Below are 27,832 nucleotides of genomic sequence, written 5' to 3'. Positions count from 1 at the left end.
GCATTGCAAGTTGCATTAAGATTCTAGTGGAAACCCTAAAAAAGACTTACCATAGCTTTTTTTTAATAAAACAAAGAGAGATATTAGAGCTCTTTCCTGAACTCAGGAAAATTCAGATTAAAAAAAAATCCTGTCCATTGGCTTAATCAAGCCCTGGCTTCTGCTCAAATGTCAAGGTCTCTGCCTTAAGATGTTCCAGATGGAAGTATCTAATGATACTTTTCTTCTCTGGCTGCTCCACCAGTCACAGAGCATAAAGTCTGAGAGGCTCTGATTTCCTCTGAGATGTCGGGTTTTTCCTGTGAAGTTGACCAAGTTGAGAGACCACAGAAAAGTTGGACATCAGCGATGTGTATTATCTAGCTTATAATGCAACGTTCCTCTTTCTGAAGCAAAGCAGATTTCGTACCTTAGCAAGAGACTTCTGAGATCCTTGGGGAAGAAAATGAGTTATCAAATGTATAATGCATACAGTAAATAGATACCAATGTCCCCATTCAACACTTTTGAAATAAATTGAGATTGTGCAAGCAGGCAAGATATTGAGGAGAAAATAAGTGCGGGATATAGGCAATAGCAGTTTGCATACAACAGAGTGCACTTTCTTATCGCATGTTGACACTGAGGGCCCCCAGCATAATGCGCATGAAACATCATTTCTTATCCAATATTTCAGAGAAACGGGGGGAAATAGTGTGTTCTTTCTCTTACTGTGTGAAAAATCCCTCTGTGGTGCTGAAATTAGATGGGTTTGATGCAGAGCAGAGAATTGTTCAACAGCTGTGCTTCTACAAATGGCTGGCAATTCCTTCAACCCTTCTAAGATAATGTCCTGGCTTAGGTTGTCCATCATGCCCAATTCCTGGTTAGGACTACAGCATCTGGGTGCACACATCTTGTTCCAGTTAGCTTTCACAATGATTTTTCTGAACAAGACACAGTTGCCTAAGCCATGAGGTCACAATAGTTACGGTAGTCACAAGAACGATTCCAAATGAGAGAGTGAGCAATATATAGAACAAAGAATCCTAGGGCTGGAAGGGACCTTGGAGGTCTTCTAGTCCAACCCACTGCACAAGGGAGGGTCCTTATATCATTCTGGATAAATGGCTGTCCAGTCTCTTCTTGAAAACCTCCAGTGATGGAGCACCCACAACTTCTGGAGACAAGCTATTCCATTGGTTAATTGTTCTCACTGTTTGAAAATTTCTCTGTACTTCTAGGTTGGATCCCTCTTTGACAAGCTTCCATTACATCTTGTCCTGCCCTCTGCTGCCCTAATACAGAGCTCTCCAATCTTTCTGGCTTGAGGGCCTGGAAGGAAAGGGAGGAGCAGGTAAATGTGCACATCCCCAACCTGCATGCACATGCGCAAAGAGGTGTGTGCACAGTGGCAGTGCTAGTGCATGTGCAAGCAGGCTGTGGATGTGCGTGCGCAAATGGGCTGCTGGTGCCCGCATGAGACTGATGGCAGTGCTAGTGCACCGTGTATGTGCAACCGAGGCTACTAGCACCTGTGCAGTGGTGCTACCGTGAGGGAGGGCCCTCTCCAGCTATTCCCATGGCCTGGTGGCCAACATGCCACAACCCGGTACCAGGCTGCGGACCATAGATTGGGGACCCCTGCCCTAATATATCAATCCCTCTTCTCCTTTGTGACAGTCCCTCAAGTCCTGGAAGATCCTATCAGATCACCCCTAGTCCTTTTGTTCATTAGACTAAAGGTAAAGGTAAAGGTTCCCCCGCACATGCGTGCTAGTCGTTTCCAACTCTAGGGGCTGGTGATCATCTCCGTTTCAAACCCGAAGAGCCAGCGCTTGTCCGAGGACGTCTCCATGGTCATGTGGCCGGCATGACTAGATGCCAAAGGTGCACGGAGCGCTCTTACCTTCCCACCGGAGTGGTCCCTATTTTTCTACTTGCATTTTTACATGCTTTTGAACTGCTAGGTTGGCAGAAGCTGGGACGAGTAACAGGTGCTCACTCTGTTATTCGGCACTCAGGATTCGACCCGCCAAACTGCCGACCTTCTGATCGACAAGCTCAGCGTCCTAACCCACTGAGCCACCGCGTCCCTTCATTAGACTAGAGATACCTAATTTCCTCAGCCATTCATCATATGATTTAGCCTTCAGGACCTCTGATCATCTTTGTCGTTCTTCTCTGCTCTCTTTCTAGGCTCTCAGCATTATCTGCATTATGGCCACAAGAACTGGATGCAGTATTCCAAGTGTGGCCTTATCCGTGCAGTATAAAGTGGTACTATCAGTTCACATGATCTTGAAACTCTCCCTCTGTTGATGCAACCTGGGACTTTATTGGCTTTTTTTAGCAGCTGCAGCACACGGCTGGCTCATGTTTAAATGGTGGTCCACCAGGACACCTGGATCTCTCACACAGAGAGGTACATAGAGAAAAGGTTTGCCCTTGGAGTGGCTGATAATGACCTTTCTTGGAGTCAGGACGGTCAGCAGGTATTCCCTGTTCAATGGACCCCTCCCGTTTGGTTGATGTATAACAGAATAACAGTATTGGGAGGGACCATGGAGGTCTTCTAGTCCAACCCCCTGCTCAAGTAGGAAACCCTATCCCATTTCATTCAGGTATGATTCAAAGTATTAGGCGAACCCAGAAAATGAACGGCTGATGGTCCTCAACTTATTACCGTTCATTTAGTGACCATTTGAATTTGCAACAGTACTGAAAAAATGGTGATGGAATCCCTGCTGCTATTCTGGATATTAATTGAAAACAGACTTTTTTTGAAGGGCTGTGCCCAACTCACTGCAGGGCAATTCACCATGGCCAACTGGTCACAGGACAACTCGCTGTGGGATAATTCAATAATTCAATTTCATTATATAGAATAGAATAGAATAGAATAGAATAGAATAGAATAGAATAGAATAGAATAGAATAGAATGGAATGGAATGGAATGGAATGGAATGGAATGGAATGGAATGGAATGGAATGGAATGGAATAGAAAATATGGAATGGAACAGAACACAACAGAACAGAATAGAACAGGAGTAGAATAGAGAATATGGAATGGAATGGAATGGAATAGAGTCGAACAGAACAGAATAGAACAGAATAGAATAGAATCTTTGTCATCCTTTCTTTAATGATTCTATTCCATTATTTCTTTGATACTAGCGTAACTCTTGTCCTTTAGCGTGTTGTCCTCAGGAAAGTTGCCCAGGGCGAATTGGCCGCAGCAAATGGATGAATATAGTGGTTGGATTATGATTTTAATGCTATGCTATTTGATGGCCTTGATGCTAGTGATTTAACTGTATTTTAATTTTTATTCCTGTAAAGAGGAATCTAAGCGTCTCAGAGTCATTTTCTGGTTCGGTGCAGCATAATTTTTTTTAGTAAACAACAACAGCAACAAAGGATAGAAATCATCCTAAATAAGCAAATAACCAAGCTTGGGATAGATACACACGGATAAGTTAAGGGTGAAGGGAAAATCTTGAATTATACACATGTAGCTAAATGCAAAGAGAGAAAGAGAGAGGTGGGGGAAGATATTTCTATGTGTTTGGAATTAATCATTTTAAACACAAATCTCAGCTACTTTTATATTTATATGGGCTTTGAGCCACACAAACTGATAAGCAGCCAACATTATTTTTTTAATTTGATGTGAAGCATCATTTCACTAATTGCTGGAGTGTCAGAATAATTAACAACTGTGGCAAAAAGAAGGGCTGACAGTATGGTTTGCCTTGATGCAATGGGCTTCTGAGCAGTCTGGACTGGACTTACTGTAGCTTTGCATCAAGCTGGGGTACATGAAAATCAGTGTCCAATACCGGTCCGTTTGGAACCAGATTGAAACCAGATGACCGTGGATAGACAGGAAATCAGGAAAGGAAGCAAGGGACAATTAGAGGGCAAATAACAGTGTCAGATCATTGCATTTGGGTTTCAGATCCTATATTCTTAAGAGTATCCCCTGAACTACTAACTCCCTTTTTATGACTCTGTAATCCCTTAATTTGGGGTAGAGTCGGGGGTAACTGGATGGAGCTGGGCGTTTACTGGCCGGATGCCCTTCCTGATGCCTATGTGGAGTTTGCAGTAGATTTTTTTTTTCTTTGCGCCCAATCAGAATGTAAATGATCTATAATCTGGAGCGAAGCAAACGAGTTATTGCTTTAACAAGGGTATAGAAAAGAGAAATGGCATTATACGGGATGCTGATGTAGGAGATGAGCCCAAGGAAGAAGACAGCAAACGTTTTAAAACCATAGCTATGGGGATGGCAAGAAGGCTGGCATATAAATTTAATAAATAAATAAACAAATAAAGTTTCGACATTTCCTAATTAGACCCTTCAATCAATCAATCGGAATAAATTGGCTTAACTAGAATGTAACGTGTGGTTTTGATTCCTTGCAGACAACAGCTAAGGTAACAACACTGAAATGTATGTGGAATCACAAAGCAATGCACAACTCCAAAGATACTTAGAACAGGGAATTTTGAGTGGTACCTGAAAGAAAGAGACTAATCTGGCTATTTCCATGACCCACCTTACAGAGAAAAAACTGCTTGGGGGTGGGGGTGGGGTAAGGCTTCTATCTAGTCCAGGTTTGTTTCCAAGAACCCCAAATTAGGAGAAAACAACTTTTGACACCAACACACCTGCCATGGACGACATAGACATAGACATAGAATAATATAGTTGGAAGGGGCCTTCCAAACCCCTGCTTGAGAAAGAGGCCCTATGCCATTTCAGACAGATGGCTGTCTAGTCTTTTCTTAAAAATCTCCTTCTTACTGTCAGGAAGTTTCTCCTTAATTCTAGGTTGCTTCTCTCCTTGATTAGTTTCCATCTGTTGCTTCTTGTCCTGCCTTCAGGCACTTTGGAGAATAGCTTGACCCCCTCTTCTTTGGGGCAGCCCCTGAGATACTGGAACCCTGCTATCATGACCTTGACCCCATCCATTTTTCATTTACGTGAATGATTCTTAGCCATACTCAATGAACTGCCCAACAGAACAAATATAAGGGATTAACTAATGGCAGCTATGTTTTACTGTAAAATGTAAAATGCCTCCTGTCGTATTAGCAGGAGACATTAATATCTTGCATAATTGTATCCATATTCTTACATGGCCATCAGCTGATACTTGATCAAACAGGTCACGTAATGGCAGAGCTTGCAATATAATGTTTGGACCTTGGTCATCCTGAAGATATCTAGCCTACTGTTCATCAAGCTGTTCAGGAATATTCCTAATCAGAAGCAATATTATGTTGTTACTATGTAACCATAAAAAGGGACACATTGGCTCAGTGGGTTAGGACGCTGAGCTTGTCGATCAGATGGTCGGCAGTTTGGCGGGTCGAATCCCGAGTGCCGCGTAACAGAGTGAGTGCCTGTTACTCATCCCAGCTTCTGCCAACCTAGCAGTTCGAAAGCACGTAAAAAGGCAAGTAGAAAAATAGGGACCACTCCGGTGGGAAGGTAACAGTGTTCTGTGCGCCTTTGGTGTCCAGTCATGCCGGCCACATGACCACGGAGACGTCCTTGGACAAGCGCTGGCTCTTCGGCTTTGAAACGGAGATGAGCACCGGCCCCTAGAGTCGGAAACGACTAGCACGCATGTGCGGGGGAACCTTTACCTTTTTATGTAACCATATGAAAAATATAATGAGGCAGAATGGGATTTAAGTTCTATGCCTAGAGAAAGAGTTGAAGTCCATATCTCTGAAAGTTGCCAGGGTTGAGAAACACTGCCCTACAACAATAAAACAACATTTCTGGAACCCTCTATTTGCTATTTGACCTGGCCCATCTCTGAAGGCTGATCAGCTTTCCTATTTGTTTGCCAACGTTGCACACAAATATGGAAGGCTGGAGACCCATATTTTATCACTTGCTTCTCCCTGTTGCCTTGCTGTGGATTCCTGTGTTGAGATACTTTGGGGTCAGTGGTCCACAGGTGATTTCTGCGATGGAAAAGGAGCTCTTAACTTACAAGGCTCAGCTATTCTGGCTTGGTCTGAATAAAGCTGTCACGCCAAGTGACTTAGAAGCTGGTTGCTAGAAGCTGAGCCATAGTTCAGGGGCATCAGGCATTCTTTGCACAGGAACAGAGAGTGCCTTCACTGCTTAGAAATGGTGACTTCTTTCCCCAATTGTTCATAACATGCTGAAGAGCAACCATCCTATCAGGGAGGAGGGATCAAGAGGGGAATTAACACGGACTCATTACGTAAACACAAGAGAATAAGGTCTGACCCTCTTCCCCTCCTTGACTGCCTCTGAGCTTTATCTGCCTGTCTGGGAAGATTCCTGTGAAATAGGCATACAGCAATAAAGTAACTAGTTTGAACTCTACATGTGTGGGTCTGGTTGTTTGTGCTGGACGTAGCATCCTGTCCCTGTATGCAACACTTCCCTGCCAAAGCTGAATGATTTCCCATTGCAAGGTGCTTATTGACATCAAATCATCCTCCTGCTACTTATATAACCAGGGAAAGAAAAAGAAAAAGAAAAAGAAGAAAAAGAAGACGATTATTTTTGCAATCCTGCTGAGTATCTTGTTTCATGTTGGAGATTCGGGGAAAATTGCAGTTTGTAAAAAGCCCTCCCTTCTCCGTGTTTTATATTTTCAGCGAAAAGTCAAGGGAATGGGGGAGAAAGAGAAGAGGTGGGGAAAAGAGAATAGATATTATCAACCTAAGATGTCAAATTATCTTGTGAATATCTTTGTAATAAGAGGCCATCCTGTTTTGACAAGAAGTGTGTGTGTGTGTGTGAATGTGCGTGTCTCTATGTGTGTGCTCTGATGAATAATGCATTATCTTCTCTGTCCATAAATGTAAATGCACAGAAGGGAATCAAAGTAAGGTATTTCTTATGCTGAAATAGGCTTGGCCATTTTTCTCGCTCGTAATTTGACTTATTCAAATGCACACGGTGTTTGGAAATGCCTGCTTTTCGTTCGTTCTCTCCTCTCCATCAATAGTACATTTGCACAGCGAGTTTAAGTGTGGCTTACAATGAAGCCCGCTTAAGAAATTGACCCAGTCAAAGCAGCATTGAAAAGATAGCAAGGAAAAACAAAGTGCCCAGGGCACAGGAAGTCAGATTCACTTAAAACGGCTGTATTAAACAGAATTCTCTCTTGGAGTCTGTGCAAATTTGTATTCTCATTTTGAAGTGGCTTGCTTTGTAAGTAAAATAAAACCAACCCTACATTCCCCCCCCCAACCTCAAGGGGATTTTTTTTTAAATTACGCTGGGCTATGGCCAAAACAAACACTAGGGAATCGATTTATTCAGTAAATGTTTGATAGGGATAAAGCCAACTAGAATTCTTTCTGCAATCCAAAGTCTCTGTTCTCCTTGTCCGTATGACTCAATTAAAAAAAAATACAATAGAAAAAGGACAGTACAGGTAGTCCTTGACTTATTACTATAATTGAGCCGAAAATTTCCATTGCTAAAGCAAAACAGTTTTTAAGTGAATTTTGCCCCATTGTACAACCTTTCTTGCCCAGTTGTTAAGCGAATCATTGGAGTTGTTAAGATAGTAACACGGCTCTTAAGTCAATCTGGCTTCCCCCGCTGGCTTTGCTTGTCAGAAGGTCGCCAAAGGGGATCACGTGACCCTGGGACCCACCATAAATACTTGCTAATGTCCAAGTGTCCGAATTTTGATCACATGATCACGGCGATGCTGCAGGTGTCATAAGCCTGAAAAATGGTCATAAGTAACTTTTCTCGGTACCATTGTATCTTTGAACGATCACTAAATGAATGGCTGTAATTCAAGGACTATCTGCACTGTATACATTCGCACAGACCATCACCACCTTGCCATTTTCCAGGAAGATTTCATAATTTGCAGATTCTGTGGCAGAAACGAGATTGTACACCTTTCTCTAGCGCCTGAGAAACTTCAGATCATGATTTCTTGAACAATTCTCAGCTAAAAATGACTCAATTTCTAACCTTATAGTTCAGGCTAAACCATATCCAAACAAAGGATGGGATACTTAGCAATATATCTAAACCAGCTCATGGTCCATCTAAGCTTGCCCACTCTCACAGGTGACCAGAAATCTGTGACAAAATTCACTTTCTGGATTAAGCCATGCCTTGGTTGAGAATGGATTAATGGAAAAGCAGTAAGCGATTTGGTTCACTCGTTGAGCTAAGCTAGAAAATGTGATTTACGAAGCATGTCCCAACGGTGCTTTTTCAAAAGGCGACTGGACTTTGCCCTTGAAGGCGTTTCGCTTCTCATCCAAGAAGTATCTTCAGTTCTGACTGAATGGTGGAGGATGGAAGGATTTGCAAATGGGAGTGGAACCTTCCTGGAACTGCTGAAAGGACTGTGTTGTAGACAGGAGATAAGTGGTGTTGTATCCCTCCCCCTCTGTTGAGAGAGGGCTGTTCAAACTTCATGTAGATGGTCTCTTTGACCCCTCTTTCCAACCAGGGGTCCTCTTTGTCCATAATGTGGACAACAGTCTTCCAAAGAGCGACCTTTGTCTTTTAAATGCAGATGGACTGCTGAGTCTTATCCTGATGAGTTTGTTCTCCTGTGTTGTGCCACATATTGGTGATGTGGTTGTTTTGTTTCTCCAAAGTACAGATCTGTACAGAGTGCTAATGACCAAATGACTGCAAAGGATATAAATCCTTCCATCCTCCACCATTCAGTCAGAACTGAAGAAGCTTCTTGGATATGCAGTGAAATGTCTTCAAGGAAAAAGGAAGTCCAGTTGCCTCTTGAAAAAGCCCCTTTGGGACAACCACGACCTGGATGATTGAGAACATCCATAGACGTTTACAAAGCATGAGGTTTGGATTTGTCAAAATCAGAAGAAGTCTTTATCAGGAAGTGTGAATCCTAGCACTATCATCTCTTTCAGATTCTCCTGGGTTTTTCTCAGAAACTATTGTACTATCAGCTGATAGATGAACAGAACATTGACTGATTTTCAAACCTATAAGAAGAAGAGGAATACTTAAGCTAATTTATCTCTTCCTACATTTAGGAGAAGATTGTGATCGCTTCAGATCAAGTGCCAAATCAGATCAGCTTCCAGCAAGACAACATCAGAAGCTTATAAACTCAAAACCCCACCCCATCAAAAAAAGTAGTCTTATTGCTGTGAAGACAAAATGAAACAACCCCCCACCCCAATCCTAAGTAACACATGGGGTGGATTTCACATAGCTTTGTAGCTGTAAAAAACAGCTAAGAAACAGGTAAAGCTTTTTTTACTTGCCAGCAGATGGCAAAATATAATAAAGTCCAGCCTTACATTTATATACAATGTTTTGTCCCACTTTCGTCTGCATACTTTTTAAATCGAAGTGGAGCACTTTATGGTAGAGGACAGGAAGGCCTGGAGGAACATTGTCCATAGGGTCACGATGGGTCGGACACGACTTCGCAACTAACAACAACAACAACAAGGAGCACTTTATCTTTTAAATAATTGGCATTTCAGATAATTAAACATCAGAAATTCACTTGTGAATTCAGCAGGTACATAAGAGGTTATGCAATTTTCTCCGACTTTCCTGGAATAATTACAGCTACGCCCCAACCGATCAGGGATCATATTGTAATCATGGCTTGACAGCTTTTTGTAACCATTGTAGAAGCTTTGAGGCAGGCAGGCAGTTTGTGCCCTTAACGGGCTATATGATGGCTTCTTACTTCTTACAACAAGCAGTTTTGTGGTGAGCAATGCTACTCCAGAATAGGAGGGGAGTAAGAACAGTACATCTTGTTCTGCAATTTCTTAGACTTTACAAGCATTGTAAGGACAAGGCTCGGATCGAAGGTATGAAAACAACAAGATCCATCTCATCTTTCCCTTCAAATATTTCCTTTAGTTAATTGGTCTATTAATCACATTTATTCTTCCCAGTCTTTTTTTAAAAATTTAAAATGATTTCTGAGGGAAAAACCAATAGAGGTTGGACATTATTAGCATAAACAGAATGTTCATTACCACATAATGGCAATGTAGCATTTTTTAAAAATTCTTTAAAATCCTACTGTCAATGGTGCAAACATTGACATGTTTTTGCACTGACAATATAAGAGGCAGCCTTTTGCTTTAACTGCTTGGTTTTGAATCACTAAAGCACGGGTGGAATGCAACCCGGATGTTTTTACAAGATAAGGGATAGCCGCTTCAAAAGGGAAGTGAAACTTTTTGTGTTAAATTAATTGGTAAATGAGATTCATGACATGGAAATAAGGGAGGGAAATTCTGTATGATGTGGTGTGTCAAGGGGAAGAGAATTCGGATTCTGGAATCCATCCATGAGTGTCAGTGCTCTGTTCTGCTCATTATAGACTTTTTTAGAATAAATAATCATGCAGTACTCTTTGATGATATCTACCTTTATTATTTTATTTTATTTTATAAATAACTCAAGGTGGTGAATATACCTAATATTCCTTCCACCTTCTATTTTCCTCACCATAACAACCCTGTGAGGGAGAGGGACTGGCCCAAAGTCACTTAGCTGGCTTTCTTGACTAAGGCAGGACTAGGATTCGCCATCTCCTTATTTCTAGGTCAAGACCTTAACCACTACATCAAATTGGCTCTCTTTGTCTATATCAGGGCTCTTCAAACTTGGCCCTTTTATGACTTGTGGACTTCAACTCTCAGAATTCCTCAGCCAGCATTCCTGGCTGAGGAATTCTGGGAGTTGAAGTCCACAAGTCATAAAAGGACCAGGTTTGAAGAGCCCTAGTCTATTTTATGTGGGGATGTACATCCTGAGTATTCGTTGGAACTGCTGCTGAAGCTCTTTGTCATTTCCTTATACTTCATGTAAACAACTATGGGGCACTTGGCCCCAGTGGTAGGGTTAGTCCCCATTCTACAGAACTTCCAGAAGAGCATGAACAGCTGGCTCTGCCAACTCATGTGGGGGATCAGAGAGTGGTGGGCAACCTTGGGTGTGGTTGGTGACCTGATAGTGCTCATTTCGCTGTTTAACTTATCTTTTATCCTTGCTTTTATCGATTTGCAATTCAGTTTTAATTCTGCTTTAAATGTTTTAAATATAAGGACTAGCAACTGAGTCAGCTAAAGCAATCCACAAAACCCTGTTTTGCATTTTCTTTAAGGTTGAGGACAACTTTAATAGATATGAATGCATTTGGAATACAAGGTTGCAAACTTGATTGATTGGTTATGTGCCATTGTGTTGGTGTCATCATTTTGCAATGACACATAAAATTTTATGATGAATTAATAAAATGTATTAATCTGAAAATATGCTATCAGATTCCTTTTGATCCTTTTAGCTTCTGAATGTTTGCATTATTTTGTTACTGAATGTTCATATGGGTACTATTCTACTCTATGCAGATAACAACAGTTTGATGCTAGTTTTTATTGCATAACAGGTCACCCAACATGACATGAGCCTGAATGAAAAAAGTAATTGTTCCCTAAGTCAACCAAAGTGATAATTAAAGCCAGTTGTGTGAGGATATATTTCATAACCAGAGTTGATAAATCTATAAATATCAGGAACTTGGATTCCTCGCCATTCCAATTCTTGAAGCAGCTCAAGTCCTGCTTCAAAGACATTTTAAAAAGTATTTAAAAATACTTTCAGCCTGGAAAAGCTGACAAACTCTTTACTAAAGCTTTACAATGTACCAAAGCACAAAGGAAATGTAGTCTTGCAAAAGGGCAATTTTTCTCAGAGTTGTTGTCCTTTCAAAAGTCTGGGAGTTTCCCGATACTCTCATGTAATACCTCTTCTCCGCGAGCTGCATTGGCTTCCAATTCTCCTCCGGGTGAGATTCAAGGTGCTGGTGACGACCTATAAAGCCCTAAATGGCATGGGTCCGGATTATCTCAGGGAGCACCTGCTGCCAGCATCAGCCTCCCAGTGTCCTGTGCGCTCCCACAGGGAGGGCCTTTTAGGGTTCCGCCGGTTAGGGAGTGCCGAGGGATGGTTCCAAGGGGGAGGGCATTCTCTGTGGGCGCACCTGCCCTATGGAATGAACTGCCGGTAGAACTTCGGACTGCCCCAGACCTTCGCTCGTTTCGCCAGGACCTTAAAACTTGGTTGTTTGATCTTGCTGGCCTGGACTGAGGGGGTTTTAATTTAATTTTAATTTTAATTAATTTTAATTTTAATTTTAATTTTAATTTTAATTTTAATTTTAATTTTAATTTTAATTATTTTAATTTTAATTTTAATTTTAATTATTTAATTTAATTTAATTTAATTTTAATTTGCTTAATTGTGGGCTAGTCTTATTTAATTCTATTTTAAAATGTACTTATTTGTATTGTTTTAACTTGCCCTGTAAACCGCCCTGAGTCCTTCGGGAATAGGGTGGTATATAAAATCAAATAAATAATAAATAAATAAATAAATAAATAAATAAATAAATAAATAAAATCATGCCAAGCGTGTGGATCATCCAGGAAGTCACAAATATAATCTGCAAGGACCTGCCAGCTTTTCTTACTTTAGCTACAGTTGGTGGGGTTTGTTTGGCTTTGCCATCACTGATTAAAAATGGGCGTTATAAAACTGTATAACGGGGGTGTCAAACTGCCAGCCCATGGGCCTGATGTGTCATGGCAAAACTGCACTCACCCCATTGCCGGCAATGGAAAAAAAGTCACGATACGTCACGACACATCACATGAGGTTGCGAGTTTGACACCCCTGCTGTAGAAAAAAGTAAAGTTTTCCCCTGCTGAGTTGTGTCTGACTCTAGGGAGCAGTTTCTTGGCCTAGGGAACCAGCATTGTCTGAAGATGCTTCTGTGGTCACATGGCCGCATGACTATATGCCGAGGTGCCCGAAATGCTGTTATCTTCCCGCCGAAGTGGTACCTATTTATCTACTTGCATTTGCATGCTTTCAAAGTGCTATGTGGTCAGGAGCTGGGGCAAGTAACGGGAGGTTGTAAAACGGGGCAAAATTCAAACTAACCAATGTCTCACTTAGCAACGGAAATGTTGGGGTAAGTTGTAGTCCTAAGTCAAGGACTCCCTGGACTTGGTTTCATATAAGAAGCAAAGTTCAGACGTTTTATCCTTTCTTTGCACTGGGTTTTCTCTGCTTCTGCGGCTATAACTTTGACACAAATTGCTCGAGCTGAATGCTTCTATCCCTGGGGTTCATCTTTTGTGTGAGTGTTTAAAAGGAAAGGGATGGGGCCGAAATCCCGGTTATGCGGTCTGATTCTATGAGACGGCCACTTCCCTGAAAATCTTTTAAGCCACAGCTCATAAAGGTAGAACATTGGGTGGCAGCTAAATTTAGGCTGTGCCAATCAAGTGTCCATTAGTTTCGAGCAACATAATACAAAGAAACGGGAAAATGTTGTGCGAGGAGTTTTTGTGAGGCCGGCATTGTCATCTGTGCACATTGCGGCATTCTGATTTTTGTTTTTTTAACCATTCGCATTTCTTCTTTAGTTTGTAGAGTTCTCCATTACCTGTTTTTGATCTGAAAATAGAAAGGATATATTAGGCATTCTCAGTTGTCACATTTAATTTTTTTAAATTACGTGCTGTGGGCCCTTGATGCTTTCTGAGCCTGGTTGTTTTCTTGCAGACGTTTCTTTATACAGCTAGGTAAAATTATCAGTGCTGGACGGTCTGGCACACGGATGATGTTACCTAGTTTGGTAATGGACTCATTTATTTATTTTGTATGCTGTAACAAAATACAGCATTAAGTGTTGTTGTTTTTTATTTTTCACACTCCTGCTGCTGCTGTTTGCTGGGAGGTCCTTGGGAAGTCCAGCAATCAGACTGTGTAGACTGTTTAGCCATGACAAATTCACATCGCCTGAGGAGGTTAGTCCACATTGCACCTCAGTTTGGTAATGAAATATTTGCAAGAAAACAACCAAGCTTAGAGCACACCAAGGATCCCACAGTCCTAATTGCCATCCTCCTCCTCCTCAAATCCCATTCCCTTACAGCACTGATGATGTTACTTAGTTGGGTTATGAAACATCTGCAAGAAAACCACCAAACTCAGAGACCATGAAGTAGCCTTCATTCTCCTCCTCCTCCTCTTCCTTCCTCCTCTTCATCCTCCTTCCTCCTCTCCCTCCTTCCTCCTCCTCTTCCTTCCTTCCTCCTACTCCTCCCTTCTTCTAGCACTGATGATGTTACCTAGTTGGGTTATGAAACATCTGCAAGAAAACCACCAAACTCAGAGACCATCAAGTAGCCTTCATTCTCCTCCTCCTCCTCCTCCTCCTCCTCCTCCTCCTCCTCCTCCTCCTCTTCCTTCCTCCTCTCCCTCCTTCCTAGTTCTAGGTTGCTTCTCTCCTTGATTAGTTTCCATCTGTTGCTTCTTGCTCTGCCTTCTGGGGCTTTGGAGAATAGCTTGACCCCCTCTTCTTTGGGGCAGCCCCTCAAATACTGGAACACTGCTATCGTGTCACCTCTAGTCCTCCTTTTTTTCTAGATTATTTCTTTCTAGATTTCAACCCCTTCCTTTGTTTTAACCTTTTCAAACATGTTATTAAGTAGGAAAGGATCAGGAAAAGCACCTGTAAAATAAAAGTAAAGTTGGCAAGTACCGTAAATAGCCCTGAATGCTAGCCCTCATTTTTTTTTAGCAAATTCCTTAAGGCAGGCTCATTCTGACCCTCTTGAGACCTTTTTTTCCTAGAAACCCATTTGAAATACTCTCCTCTTTTCTCAGACTTGAGACCTCTCTTATGCTGGAGGTCACCATAGGAGGCAGTCTGGCATTTTGCAGTCTGGTTTTGGAGCGTAGGAAAAGGAGGGCAGCAGAAATACTTACATTCTAATCTTTTTAAATATAAATTTTATTAAAAGCTCAAAAGAGAACATGAAACATGAAACATGAAACATCAACTACTACAGAAATAAAGGGAAAAAAAGGAAGAAAAGAAAAGAAAACTGCAGACAGAAAAGATAAAAAGAAGTAGAAAGGAGTTGTGATTTTCTTTGCAGCAAATCTAGTGACGATTAGAAAATTATGCCGCACTCTGATTGCAAAAAAACCCACTCTTTTTTTAAAAAAATTCCATTTATATCCCACCCTTCTCCGAAGACTCAGGGCGGCTTACAAGCTTAGCAGTAGCCTTCATTCTATGTATATGCCTGCTTATTAGGGCTTTCGCCCCCCCCCCCAAGCGGCATTATTACAAAGTCAGCTTATTGCCCCCAACAATCTGGGTCCTCATTTTACCTACCTCGGAAGGATGGAAGGCTGAGTCAACCTTGAGCCTGGTGGGACTCGAACCTGTACTAATTGCAGGCAGCTGGTGTTACTTAAGGAGGCATTAGCCAACTGCTCCACCAAGGCTCTTTTTTTCTATTATCCATTTTCCCCCCCTAACCATCCAAATCACAAATCATATGCATTTTTTTCTGTTACATGCAAGATGTGCATAAGAAGTTTCCAATCAGCCATAAATGCTGATATTGTTTTTTCTCTGATCAGAAAAAGTCAATTGAGACATGTCTGCAAACTCCATCATCTTCACCAAACGTTCCCCTGTTTTGGATAGAATGGAATGGAATGGAATGGAATGGAATGGAGTAGAGTAGAGTAGAGTAAAGTAGAGTAGAGTAGAGTAGAGTAGAGTAGAGTAGAGTTAGAATAGAGTAGAGTAGAGTAGAGTAGAGTAGAGTAGAGTAGAGTAGAGTAGAGTTAGAGTAGAATAGAATAGAATAGAATAGAATAGAATAGAGTAGAGTAGAGTAGAGTAGAGTAGAGTAGAGTAGAGTAGAGTAGAGTTGAATAGAATAGAATAGAATAGAATAGAATAGAATAGAATAGAATAGAATAGAATAGAATAGAATAGAATAGAATAGAATAGAAAAGAAATCTGGAAGGGACCTTGGGGGTCTTCTAGTCCAGCCTCCTGCTTAAGCAGGAGAACCCATACCATCTCAGACAGGTGAATGTCTAGTCTGTTCTTGAAAACCTCCAGTGATGGAGCACCCACGATTTCTGGAGATATGCTGTTCCACTGGTTGATTGTCCTCACTGTCAGGAAGTTTCTCCTTAATTCCAGGTTGCTTCTCTCTTTGGTCAGTTTCCAACCATTGTTTCTCATCCTTCCCTCTGGTGCTTTGGTGAACAATGTGACCCCCTCTTCTTTGTGGCAGCCCCTCAAATCCTGGAACACTGCTATCATGTCATCCCTATTTCTTCTTTTCTTTAGACTAGCCAAACCCAAGTCCTGCAGCCATTCTAGTGTCCAATCTTTTCATTTTCGAGCATATTATAAACTTGCGGCAGTTGTTTTATATACAACAACAATCCAGGACAGGTAACTCTTGACTTCCAACCGTTCATTTAGAGATCATTTAGTTTTACAATGGCACTGAGAAAAGCGACTTAGGACCTGGCCTCACACTTTATGAGTATCTCAGCCCCGACAGTCACATGATCAAAATTTGGACGCCTGGCAACTGGCATGTACTTGCAATGGTTGCAGGGTCCCAGGGTCACGTGATCACCATTTGCAACCCTTCCCGGCTGAGTGCCCACAAACAAAATCAATGGGGGAAGCTGGGTCAACTCAATGACTGCACAATTCATGTACTGGTGGCCAAAAGCGTTGTGACTCGTTCAACGACTGCCTTGCTTAGCCATGGAATTTCTGCTCGTAAATCGAGACCTACCTGCGGTCCCAAAAAAAAAAAAACAACTCTTTGGCTTCACTTGCAGGCTAGTCTTTAAAATCTTCTGAATCAATACCTGTATTTGTATCCAAACTTTTTTGACTCTTTTACACGTCTCTGCTTACGTCATGGTAGCTGTGCTTTAAATGGCTGTTTGGAAATCTGTAGCATCTTAGAAATGCAACTGTCTCCTGACAAAATGGCCAAACAGCTATATATGATGTAGTGACAGTATTTAAAATAATGAACCCCAGTTGTAGCTTCCCAAGTGAATTTATTGAAATGACAAATAGCTCAATGTGCTATTTTGTCTGCCGGCAGATGGTTCATCCAGATATCTGCTCTTGTCTGTTTATTTCAGCTTTGCTGCTCACTCAGGATCCCAATAGACTAGTAGTGGGGGGGGGGAAAAACCAAAACACCTCCCCACAAATTCTTGTGTACCAAATACTGATTTTTTTTTCTCTCTCTCCCTTTTGGTGAAGCAGACAGCTAGCTCCATTGCATGAGCAATGCCTTCCTGAGTCAAAAAGACATTATAGAGATGCATGCTCCACGTTATCAAGATGGGTCGGAGCTGATAAATGCCACCACTTATCAGTTACAAAATAAAGCAGCCAATGAACAAGATAAAGCAGGTCTGTGGAATTTCATATGGATTTGCACAGGGGTGTGAAATGGTTTTTTTTCCTGCTTTGGCCCAGCAGTTCTCATTTATGAAAAGGAAACGGTTGGCGGTGTCAGATGTTATAGTTTGAACACAGGGACTTGTCTCCCTCCATCTGAAGAATTGTCTATGTGGATACTCAGTCATCCAAGACATGCTTGTCCCAAAGTCGCTTCTCTTTCAAAAGGCAACTGGACTTTCTTTCTTTCTTTCCTGGAAGACATTTCACTTCTCGTCCAAGAAGCTTCTTCAGTTCTGACTGAATGCTGCAGAATGGAAGGACGTATGTTCCTCGCAGTCATCTGGTCGTTCATTCTCTTTCTGAGAGTCATTTGAAGCCATTTGGAGGTTTATGCACCATTCATTCAGTCCCTTTGGGACAGCCATGATCTGGAGGACTGAAAAACTCCATAGAATTTATCTATGCGGTTTGGGATGAACACCCTTTGAACGGTGCAGGAGTCAGAATGGATTTCCAAGGGGGGGGGAAAGGCAGACTATAGGATTCATGTGACCCTGAGGGCACAGATAAACCTCCAAGTGGTCTCAATCACTCTCAGAAAGAGAATTAACAACCAGATGAACGCAAGGAATATAAATCTTTCCGTTCCCCACCATTCAGTCAGAGCCGAAGAATCTTCTTGCATGAGAAGCGAAACGTCTTCAAAGAAAAACGAAGGAAGTTCAGTTGCCTTTTGAAAAAGCACCTTTGGGACTCCATCCGGAGAGTGACCCAAATTTACGACTTTGGGCATCATGTCAGTCTGTACTGCAGGAGTGGGTAGCTAAGGCAACTTAATGACTTGTGGACTCCAGGCTGGCTCAGGAATTCTAGGAGTTGAAGTCCATGGGTCATAACATTGCCCTAATTTCCCACCTCCGCTGTAGTGTAACAATATCTGGCTATTATTTTGTTACTGTTATGCAGAAAGCAATGCTCTGCAGATTTTCATTCAGTTTGCTAAAAAAAAACAATTTTCTTTTCTTTCTTTTTTTCTTTCAAAAGAGAAATAAATGCTCGTGCGTGGAGTGCATTCTTTCAGTAATGAGTCCATTCAGGGATTGAAGTTGTCAGAAAATTGCTAAAAGTTGGAATCAAGGCATAATGTTGGGTTGTCATGGAAATGGTTCCAGCATGTTCTAGCTCAGCCATCAAACAGAAGGTTATATACTGGAGATTCAAAGCCTCCATCCAGATATAAATATATCAACCAGAGCTAATTGAAGAAAGAAGGGTACTCGGAGTATTAATCTTTCCCTGAGTAAATTATTACTCTCAGTTCTTTAGACACGGTTGTAATGAATCTGTCACATCATCTCTATATCCTTTGATTCGTGACACTTTTGGGTCTTGACACTCTTGTGGTGTTAATATTCTTGTGGATTAGAAGCCAGACTGAAGTCAAATTCCAGAGTTGGGAGTTGTCAAGAAAGGTTTATCTGTCACAGATTTAGATCTGTGACAGTTGTGTCTCTGCCTCTTTAAGCTATGTGGCCTTCAGCTCCCAGAATTCCCTTGCTGGCAAGGGAAGCCTGAGAGTTGAACCTTACACAGCTTAAAGTTGCTAGGACTGAGAAACTCCATCTAAACTGAAATTATTTTCTAGGCACAATCGTCAGAGTAGCTTTATTAAGAACAAAGGGACACTCGTACAAGAATTTCAGCAACTGAATCATTTCCCAATTTCAACCAAGTTATCGCGAAGGCTGGGTTTTTTTTTTCTCTCCTCATTTTCTTTTTCTTACTGTTTCCTGTGAATCAGTTGGTTTCCTCACTGATAACAGTGGAAGTTGCAAATGGCTGACCCTGAGGACTGTCTTCTCCACAATGGGTGCTCTTCACATATGTGAGCTTCAGTTAGCACTCTATTCTTTTATTTATTTATATCCTGCTTTTTTTAAAAAAAAATAATTCAAGATGAACCTATTTAATATTCCTCCTCTTATTTTCCCCAAAACAACAACCCTGAGAAAGCTCAACTAGCCTATAGTTGCCCAGCTGGCTTTGTGTCTAACACAGGACTAGAATTCAGTTTCCTGATGATGGGCTCAAAGTCCTAGTCAGCTTTCACGCCGAAGGCTTGTGTGCCTAAGGCAGAGCTAGAACTCACAATCACCTAGTGCAGGGGCCCCCAACCTTGGCAACTTTAAGACTTGTGGACTTCAACTCCCAGAATTCCCCAGCCAGCCATGGGGGTTGAAGTCCACAGGTCTTAAAGTTGCCAAGGTTGGGGACCCCTGACCTAGTGACTGGCTCAAAGTCACCCAGACGGCTTTCATGCCTAATGCAGAACTAGAACTCACACTCTCCTGATTTTTAAAAAGGAATTGTTAAATTATCTTTCTCCTGCATCCTTCTAGCGCTTCGGGTTGGGCATACACCCGTGCAAAGCTGCTATCATTTTCTATGGACTCCTATGGGACCTAATGAGGCTCACAGACATTCTTAAAAACAAAGATGGTGGCAGAAATAGATGTTTGTTTTCCATTAGTCTTTTCAATTTCCCACTGAAGATCTTCTAGCTAAAAAGTCAGTTGGAAGAGAGAATGTGGCAAGGCTCAAAAGCTCTGAAATGGTGCACAGCTCTGGTGGCTGATATTTGTGCGCTTTTAGACGAGGGCAAGAGAACACTTCCTCTTGACTTGGAGAACACCGGTGGAATCTGCTGGATTAAATTAATAATTTAGCCCTTTTTTTTTCTTACGTGGGCATGCTGAGTGCAGCTCATGTTCTATTCCCCTTTTCTCTGCTCATGGCATCTCATCACAAGGTGACGTCTTAGGATTTTAGTCGAAGGGTGCCTAAAGGAAATGGACATTTTTAAATGCCATCTCACATTCTTACCAGAACAGAGAGATGCCATCATCTCCCTCAGAATCAGCTACTTTTCCTAGTATGAAAATTGGTGGGAAACAGAATAACGTCACTATAACATGGAGTTATCCTGCCTGCCAGCATTTCCACCTCTGGGAACAGGAGAATTGTTGGTCACAAGAGTGGTGAATGATGAAGTATTAGTGAAGAAGTTCACTTATGAAGAACAGTTGCAGGAATCGGGTATGTCTAGTCTAGTGAAAAGAAGGACAAGGGGAGACATGATGGCAGTATTCCAATATTTGAGGAGCTGCCATAAAGAAGAGGGGGTCAACCTACTCTCCAAAGAAGGCAAGACAAGAAGCAACGGATGGAAACTAATCAAGAAGAGAAACAACCTAGAACTAAGGAGAAATTTCAGTGAGAACAATTAACCAGTGGAACAGCTTGCCTCCAGAAGTTGTGGGTGCTCCACCACTAGACGTTTTTAAGAAGAAGCTGGACAGCAGCTTTTCTGGAATGGTATGGGATCTTCCGCTTGAGCAGGGGTTTGAACTAGAAGACCTCCAAAGCCCTTTCCAACTCTGTTATTCTGGTATTCTGTTTTTTATTGGCCACCTAAGCAGCAAAGGTGACAGCGTTCCGTGCGCCTTTGGCGTCTAGTCATGCTGGCCACAAGACCACGGAGATGTCTTCGGACAAGCACTGGCTCTTCGGCTTTGAAACAGAGATATAGCACCGGCCCCTAGAGTCGGAAACGACTAGCACGCATGTGTGGGGGAACCTTGACCTTTAAGCAGCAAACAGGCACGTAAAGCAGCATTTGTGCAAGCATCATGTGCAAAACCATCCCTCTCTCCCCCCACCCACACCCCTCTACCGGTCCACAGAACTAGAAAAGTTGGGGACTGCTGCCCTAGAAGACTTGCACGAAGCATCCGCCAGAGGCAATCGCCTGGATAGTTGAACTGGACATCCAGTTATGAGGCCACTGCCGTATCCCCACAGAAGTTTGATATAAAATCACATAGAGTGTGTACCGTATCTGTTTCCTTCTCTCCTGTCATGTTCTCATCGCGCTTTAAATAAATAAATAATAAGCGCCACTGTATTCCAAGGAAGGGCTGCTAAAACATTTCCAACCCGGAATTTAAGAGTTGATGGCTAGACTAATAAAGGTTTTGGAGATCGGTACCTAAACAACCAGGTTCAAGGGGTCCCTGTTCGTAACCAAGAGACCCAGCTACTCATTGGAACATAGGAAGAGGGCTAGGAAGATAATCACAGCATCTTCCTGCCCGCAGGGTCATGGATGTGAATTGGTCCTAAATGAAAAATACTTCAGTTGCTGGAATTCATGCAATCTTTTTAACCTCATACCTTTTGTCTCAAGAAATCTTGCTAAAGAAAACTCTCTGAAAAATGTTGGTTGGAAATACAATCAGTTCCAGCTGTGAAAAAGCCTAAGGTTGAAACTGAAGGACTGGGAGATTTACTCTGGCTGTCTGGTGGCCTTCTTTAAATTTTTCTTTAAATTCTTGAATACACTAGGCAGGCAAATGGAAACAATATAAATAAGCAAACTCTGGTTTCTTGTCAAGTATCACTTGATAGAACAATGCCTATCGGTGGCTCATGTGGTTAGGATGGTGAATTGGAGGTTAGCAAGCAAGTGTTGGAGACCTGAGTGCTGCGGCATGGTGGGGGGGGGGGGTGAGTCCCATCATTTGCTCCAGTTCCTTGACGGGGACATGAAAGGAGCCCCCATGGGCGTCCACCAGGCAACGATGTCACTGGCTAATCCTTTCAACCTGGAAGCGTCTTTGTTATGTACATAGGGGATGTTACACAGACATAAGCCACTGACACCACCAGGTGTCCGGATTGGCAGGGTAGTCTTTGGTGGGAAATCCAGATAATGGGATTGGTTTCAAGTATACCTAGCTAGGTATATACAGTAAGTGGGGCAGTTGCCCCTTTGTTCACCCAGTCTGTGCTACATCAATAAAGAATTGGGATGCTGAACCCTGATGTCCTAAGTCATCCATCTTGGCCATGCGGTCCGGAGCCCACTATTTAACAGTCTTAAACAATGCCTCCCGTATGAAAGGGATGGCAGGAGCCATAGATTGATATTTTTGTACCTTTTTGGGGTGTACATTAATTTCCAGATGTGTTCTATCTCCCTTCCTTGCCCATAATCATACAATTGCAAGAGTGCTGAAGCATCCTTTTTGTTAGAAACCCACAATGTCAAGATGGAAGGATTCAAGAAGGTGACAGAATGACAGCTATGGAATGAACTCTTAACTTTTTTTATTTATTCTAGGTCTTTTAGTTTAGTTCCAACCGTGTCATTTTTTTAAATGCAGTTTTAAGCACTGCGCCCACTGAAAGCAGTTTAATGAAACTTTCAGCATTTATGGACATTAAAGTCCCTGGCGGTAGTTTTTCCCACCATCGCCCTCCAACTCATTTTATTCTATCTTCCTTTTGGGGATTAGAGACCATGTACCCCCGGAGGTTTAATTGGCTAGAAAGAACTCGCGTTCAATTTGCAGTTTTTGCTCAAGAGAGAACCGTCTTGCACTTGGCGGTAGCATCCGTGGACCGAAAGAATTCAGCCTGCCCTTCCATAGCCTGAAATCCTCGTCAAGATTTATTTATAAATTGTGAAAAGAGAGGAGGTTGCACTAAAAATAATTAAATGTGTCAGAATGTAAATAAAACTACTGCAAGGTCACACAGAGAGTGCTTGGGAAGAACGTCAGAAGACTGAAAAAGTAATGGAAAAGATGCTTGCTCATTAACAGGACACTGTAAAAAGGTGTCACTTCAGATATGTCAGTATTTCATTAATGTTTTAGGGACTGCAGTTGGTTCACACATATTGAGCATCTCTGAATCTGCAGTTAGAAATCAAAGAGAGTTCAGCATCTGTGTACATTCATGTAAATTTGGCAACAACCTTTGACCTTTCCTGTCTGTTCCTAGACCACCATGCATTTGCCATTGTTTCTTCGCAGGAAGCATTTTAAGGCACATGTTTTGTAGGCAGAGTCTTACCCTGAAATGTGAGCGTCTCCAGTGTAAAGGAATGTTGGTCTTGAGTTTGCTTCGTACTTGAAATCTGGAAGAGACTCCTATTTTGAGCACTGTAAGAATTCTGGGTGACATGCAGAATAATGGAATTGGAAGGGACTTTGGAGGTCTTCTAGTCCAACCCTTTGCCCAAGCAGGAGACCCTATACCATTCCGGACAAGTGGCTGTCCAATCTCTTCCTAAAAACATCCAGTGATGGAGCACCCACAACTTCTGAATAGGAATTTACACATCTGGAGGGCACAGGTTGAAGATGTTTGATTTAGATGCTGAAAGCTTTATGATCCAATTGAAATACTGCTTTGATTCTTCTCAGGCTTCATCCTATACACCGGCTAACATACTGCAGAGACAAATTATAGAAGAGTAAAGAAAAAAAATCCTCCCAATCTAGTGATAATTAAGGTGACAAAAATGGGTCCTGAGTGTGTTAAGGGCCACATTTCTTTTACATCGATGGTAATAATTGTACTCAGTGACCACGTGGGTATTGTTTTAATTATTTAACGTTTCTATGATTGCCCAGAGTCACTTGTTGAGATGGGCAGATATAAAAATCCCATCCCCTGCCATCCCATCCCATCCCATTCCACCCAACCCAACCCAACCCAACCCAGTCCAATCCAATCCAATCCAATCCAATCCAATCCAATCCAATCCAATCCAATCCAATCATTAATAAAAACTCCTTTAAAAGTACATAGCCATAGTGGTGCAGTGGCTAGGATGCAGTATTGTAGGCTAACTTTGCTCACTGCCAGGACTTCAATCCTGACCAGCTCAAGGTTGACCCAGCCTTTCGTCCTTCTGTGGTTAGTAAAATGAGGACTCAGATTGTTGGGGGTAATGCGCTGATTCTGTAAACCACTTAGAGAGGCCTGTAAAGAACTGTGAAGCGCTATATAAGTCTAAGTGCTATTGCTATATTTACCTTTCCTAACTTGGTACTTGCCAGATAGATTACAGCTTGATTTTCACAGAATTCACAGAACCAACCGCCTAACTGGTAGTTTGTCAGCCCTCTCAGGTAAAGCAGACAAGAAACACAACTGATTCTATTGTATTGTAGGACTACATTACCAGAATCTTGCAAATCTGAATGTATAAACTTCCTGCTGCACTTTTAACTACTTAGGGTGGGTCTTCCCTAAGTTTCTGTAGCTGACCATTAAATGGCTGTGGGCTCCTGCCTCTCTTGTCAGCTTGTTTCATAGGCAGCATCTTTCCCCCTCAACTTTCAAGATCACCCATGCATTCCAGAATCAGAAGAGCTAATCCAATACATCTGGAGGAGTTCAGGTTCAGGAAAAGTTGGTGTCTTATGTTCTTCCTGTAGTCTTTCCCAATAGTGAATTCAGTGAGGGATCAAGCTCGTCATAAGTCACAAGTCCCTGCATGCCTGCAAGAGATCTAAGTCTAGCCCACAGGTCTGCAACCTGTGGCTCTGGAGCCACATGCGGCTCTTTCAGCCATCTCCTGCGGCTCCCAGTCCTCTGCCATGTGCAGTCCCCCCCCAAAAAAGTGGGACTAAAAAAGTTCAACCAATCAATTCAAATATGCAGGGTAGGTGCATATCTCGCCTTGGCTCCACTCTTCAGTCAAACTCTGTTCTGCGCATGTGCGCATGTACGCACACGTGCACACATTTTTTGCGGCTCCCAGTTTTTCATTTTGTGAGGGAACCGGTTCTGAGTGGCTCTTTCACTGTTTCAGGTTGCTGACCCCTGGTCTAGCCCATCTTGAATGCCTCTCTTATCTGCCGCTCATTTCCCTTGACTGTTGGTTGGTCAGATTCTTGTCGAGAGCTTAAGTTTGCCATGAATCTTTACACTCATTTGAACTGCCTGAATCTCCTGATTTCCCTGGCGCCTGACAGCTGCTTCCTTTTTTTTCTTTCCAAACAGGCCACCCAGTCGCTATGAAAAATGGCTCAGCTCTATTACAAAAAAGTAAACTACTCCCCCTATAGAGACCGGATCCCACTGCAAATTGTCCGGGCAGAAGTGGAGCTGTCCTCAGAGGAGAAGGCCTACCTCAGTGCCGTGGAGAAGGGGGACTATGCCAGCGTGAAGCATTCCTTGGAGGAGGCGGAGATCTACTACAACATCAACATCAACTGCATGGACCCTCTTGGTCGCAGTGCCCTTCTAATAGCCATAGAGAACGAAAACCTAGAGATTATGGAGTTGTTACTCAGCCACAATATCTATGTGGGCGACGCCCTCCTGTATGCAATACGAAAAGAAGTTGTGGGGGCTGTGGAACTGCTTCTGAACTACAAGAAGCGAAGTGGGGAGAAGCAGGTAAGTCAAGAATGAACAGGTGTGTCTAAGGGGTTTCCCAAAGGTTTGTTCTATCTATCTATCTATCTATCTATCTATCATCTATCTATCTACCTACCTACCTACCTACCTACCTACCTACCTATCCAGTGGTGGGATTCAAATAGGTGAACAACCGGTTCTCGGTGTAGATGCCGCTTCCAGAAGTCCATTCTGGGCCTGGGCAACAAAAGTTAGCTACTGGTTCTGCCGAAGTGGTGCAAACCAGCTGAATCACACTACTGTATGTATGTATGTATGTATGTATGTATGTATGTATGTATGTATGTATGTATTTGTCTGTCTGTCTGTCTGTCTGTCTGTCTCTCTCTCTCTCTCTCTCTCTCTCTCTCCATCATCTAGCTAGCCAGCTACCAATAGCTATCTCTATCTATTTCTATCTATCTCTGCCTCATCTCTGTTTCTATCTCTATCTCTATTACCTCTGTCTCTGTCTCTGTATCTATCATCCCTTATGGGATTTGTCTATCACCTAAAGTCAGTCAGACTCTAGGTAGCCCACAGAGTCTGCACATAAAACCCAATACAAAAATCCACACAACAGCGTATGAACATTACAGTGCCCACCTCAGTTCATTAAATCACTAATGCGCTAAACATATTAAATATGATGTTAACAATGGATCCCACCATCAGAGGTGAGGAAGGATTCAGCTCCTAATGTAAGTGTTTAGGGTTGTTGCTGGTTTGTTTGTTTGTTTGTTTTTTGCTGCTTTTATTGCATCCACACAGGTGTAGCTGTTTAATATGACTCAATTCCTGTTAGAGAGAAAAAGATCAGAGGAATATCTCCAAGGCCATTGTGGGAATTATTCAAGAGATCTGATGGATAGCGTTTATTGGCTCTGGTTTAAACTGGATTCTGTGATTGTGCTTGTCCTATTGAGGTGACGGAGAAATGCTTTGGCTTGGCTATCTAGGATAAGCGCCTATCCCAAAGATGCTTTTTCATGAGGCAACTGGACTATCTTGTTTTTTCTTTTGAAGACATTTAGCTTCTCATCCAAGAAGCTTCTTCAGAAGTGAAATGTTTTCCAAAAAAAAGAGAGAAAGAAAGGAAGGAAGGAAGGAAGGAGAGAAAGAAAGAAAGAAAAAGAAAGAAAGAAAGAAAGAGAAAAAGAAAGAAAGAAAGAAAGAAAGAGAAAGAAAGAAAGAAAGAAAGAGAAAGAAAGAAAGAAAGAAAGAGAAAGAAAGAAAGAAAGAAAGAAAGAAAGAAAGAAAGAAAGAAAGAAAGAAAGAAAGAAAGAAAAACAACAACAAGAAAGTCCAGTTGCCTCGTGAAAAAGCATCTTTGGGATAACTATGACCTGAATGACTGAGAATCTCCATAGATAAGCTTGAATGTATACAGTAACTCTTAAGAAAGTGGATGGGATCCTTGAGGCTGTGGATGCAACCATCTTTTGACTACATCCTGGTTAGTCAAGTTCTCCTGGGAGATGATGTGCAGTCAGACCCTAGGTAAAGGTAAAGGTTCCCTCGCACATGCGTGCTAGTCATTTCCGACTCTAGGGGCCAGTGCTCTTCTCTGTTTCAAAGCCGAAGAGCCAGCGCTTGTCCGAGGATGTCTCCATGGTCATGTGGCCGGCATGACTAGATGCCAAAGGCGCACGGAGCGCTGTTAGCTTCCCACCGTAGTGGTCCCTATTTTTCTACTTGCATTTTTACGTGCTTTCGAACTGCTAGGTTGGCAGAAGCTGGGACGAGTAACAGGCGCTCACTCTGTTACGCGGCGCTTGGGATTCGACCTGCCAAACTGCCGACCTTCTGATCGATAAGCTCAGCGTCCTAACCCACTGAGCCACCACATCCCTATAGGTAGCCAATTTAGCCATCTCTGCTCACTCCATCAACTTTTGCAGCCATTCATCCATAGTGGGAATCGAAAGATCCTTCCGTTTTGATGCATAGTCTCGCTGCCATGAACATACATAAAGTCTGTAATTAAGATGAACGTTTTGCAAGAGATGCTCTTGCTGTTTCAGACAATACCAGTACTTGCAACTGATGCTCCATTTAAACAATGGCAGAGGGATATTCCCAAGTTTATATGGCAAGGGAAGAAACCAAGGATTAGATATAAGTTACTACAAGATGCTAAGGAAAGAAAGGGTTTGGGTTTACCAGATTTGAAATTGTATTTTGATGCATGTTGTTTGGTCTGGCTAAAAGAATGAGTGAACCTCCAGAACAAGAGGCTACTTGATTTGGAAGATCAGGAATTAAGGTTTGGATGGC

General features: G+C 42.2%; 1 protein-coding gene and 1 long non-coding RNA gene across 2 annotated transcripts in view; both read left to right on the top strand.

Annotated features, from left to right (window-relative positions):
- The window catches only part of LOC310646119, a 510,475-nt gene that overhangs the window by 185,449 nt on the left and 297,194 nt on the right, over nt 1–27,832 (top strand). The window lies entirely within an intron of this gene.
- TRPC5 (transient receptor potential cation channel subfamily C member 5) overlaps nt 25,178–27,832 on the top strand; it is a gene marked incomplete at both ends in the record, with an annotated part of 90,218 nt that continues 87,563 nt past the window's right edge. The window contains one exon of the mRNA XM_083371843.1: nt 25,178–25,555. Coding sequence (XP_083227969.1) covers nt 25,178–25,555 — 378 coding nt within the window. The remainder of the gene's footprint in view (nt 25,556–27,832) is intronic.

This window comes from Vipera ursinii (genome assembly GCF_947247035.1).
Source record: "Vipera ursinii genome assembly, chromosome: 12".
NCBI lineage: Eukaryota > Metazoa > Chordata > Lepidosauria > Squamata > Viperidae > Vipera > Vipera ursinii.
Note: the sequence above shows the minus strand (reverse complement) of the source record. Positions and strands in the feature narration are given on the sequence as shown.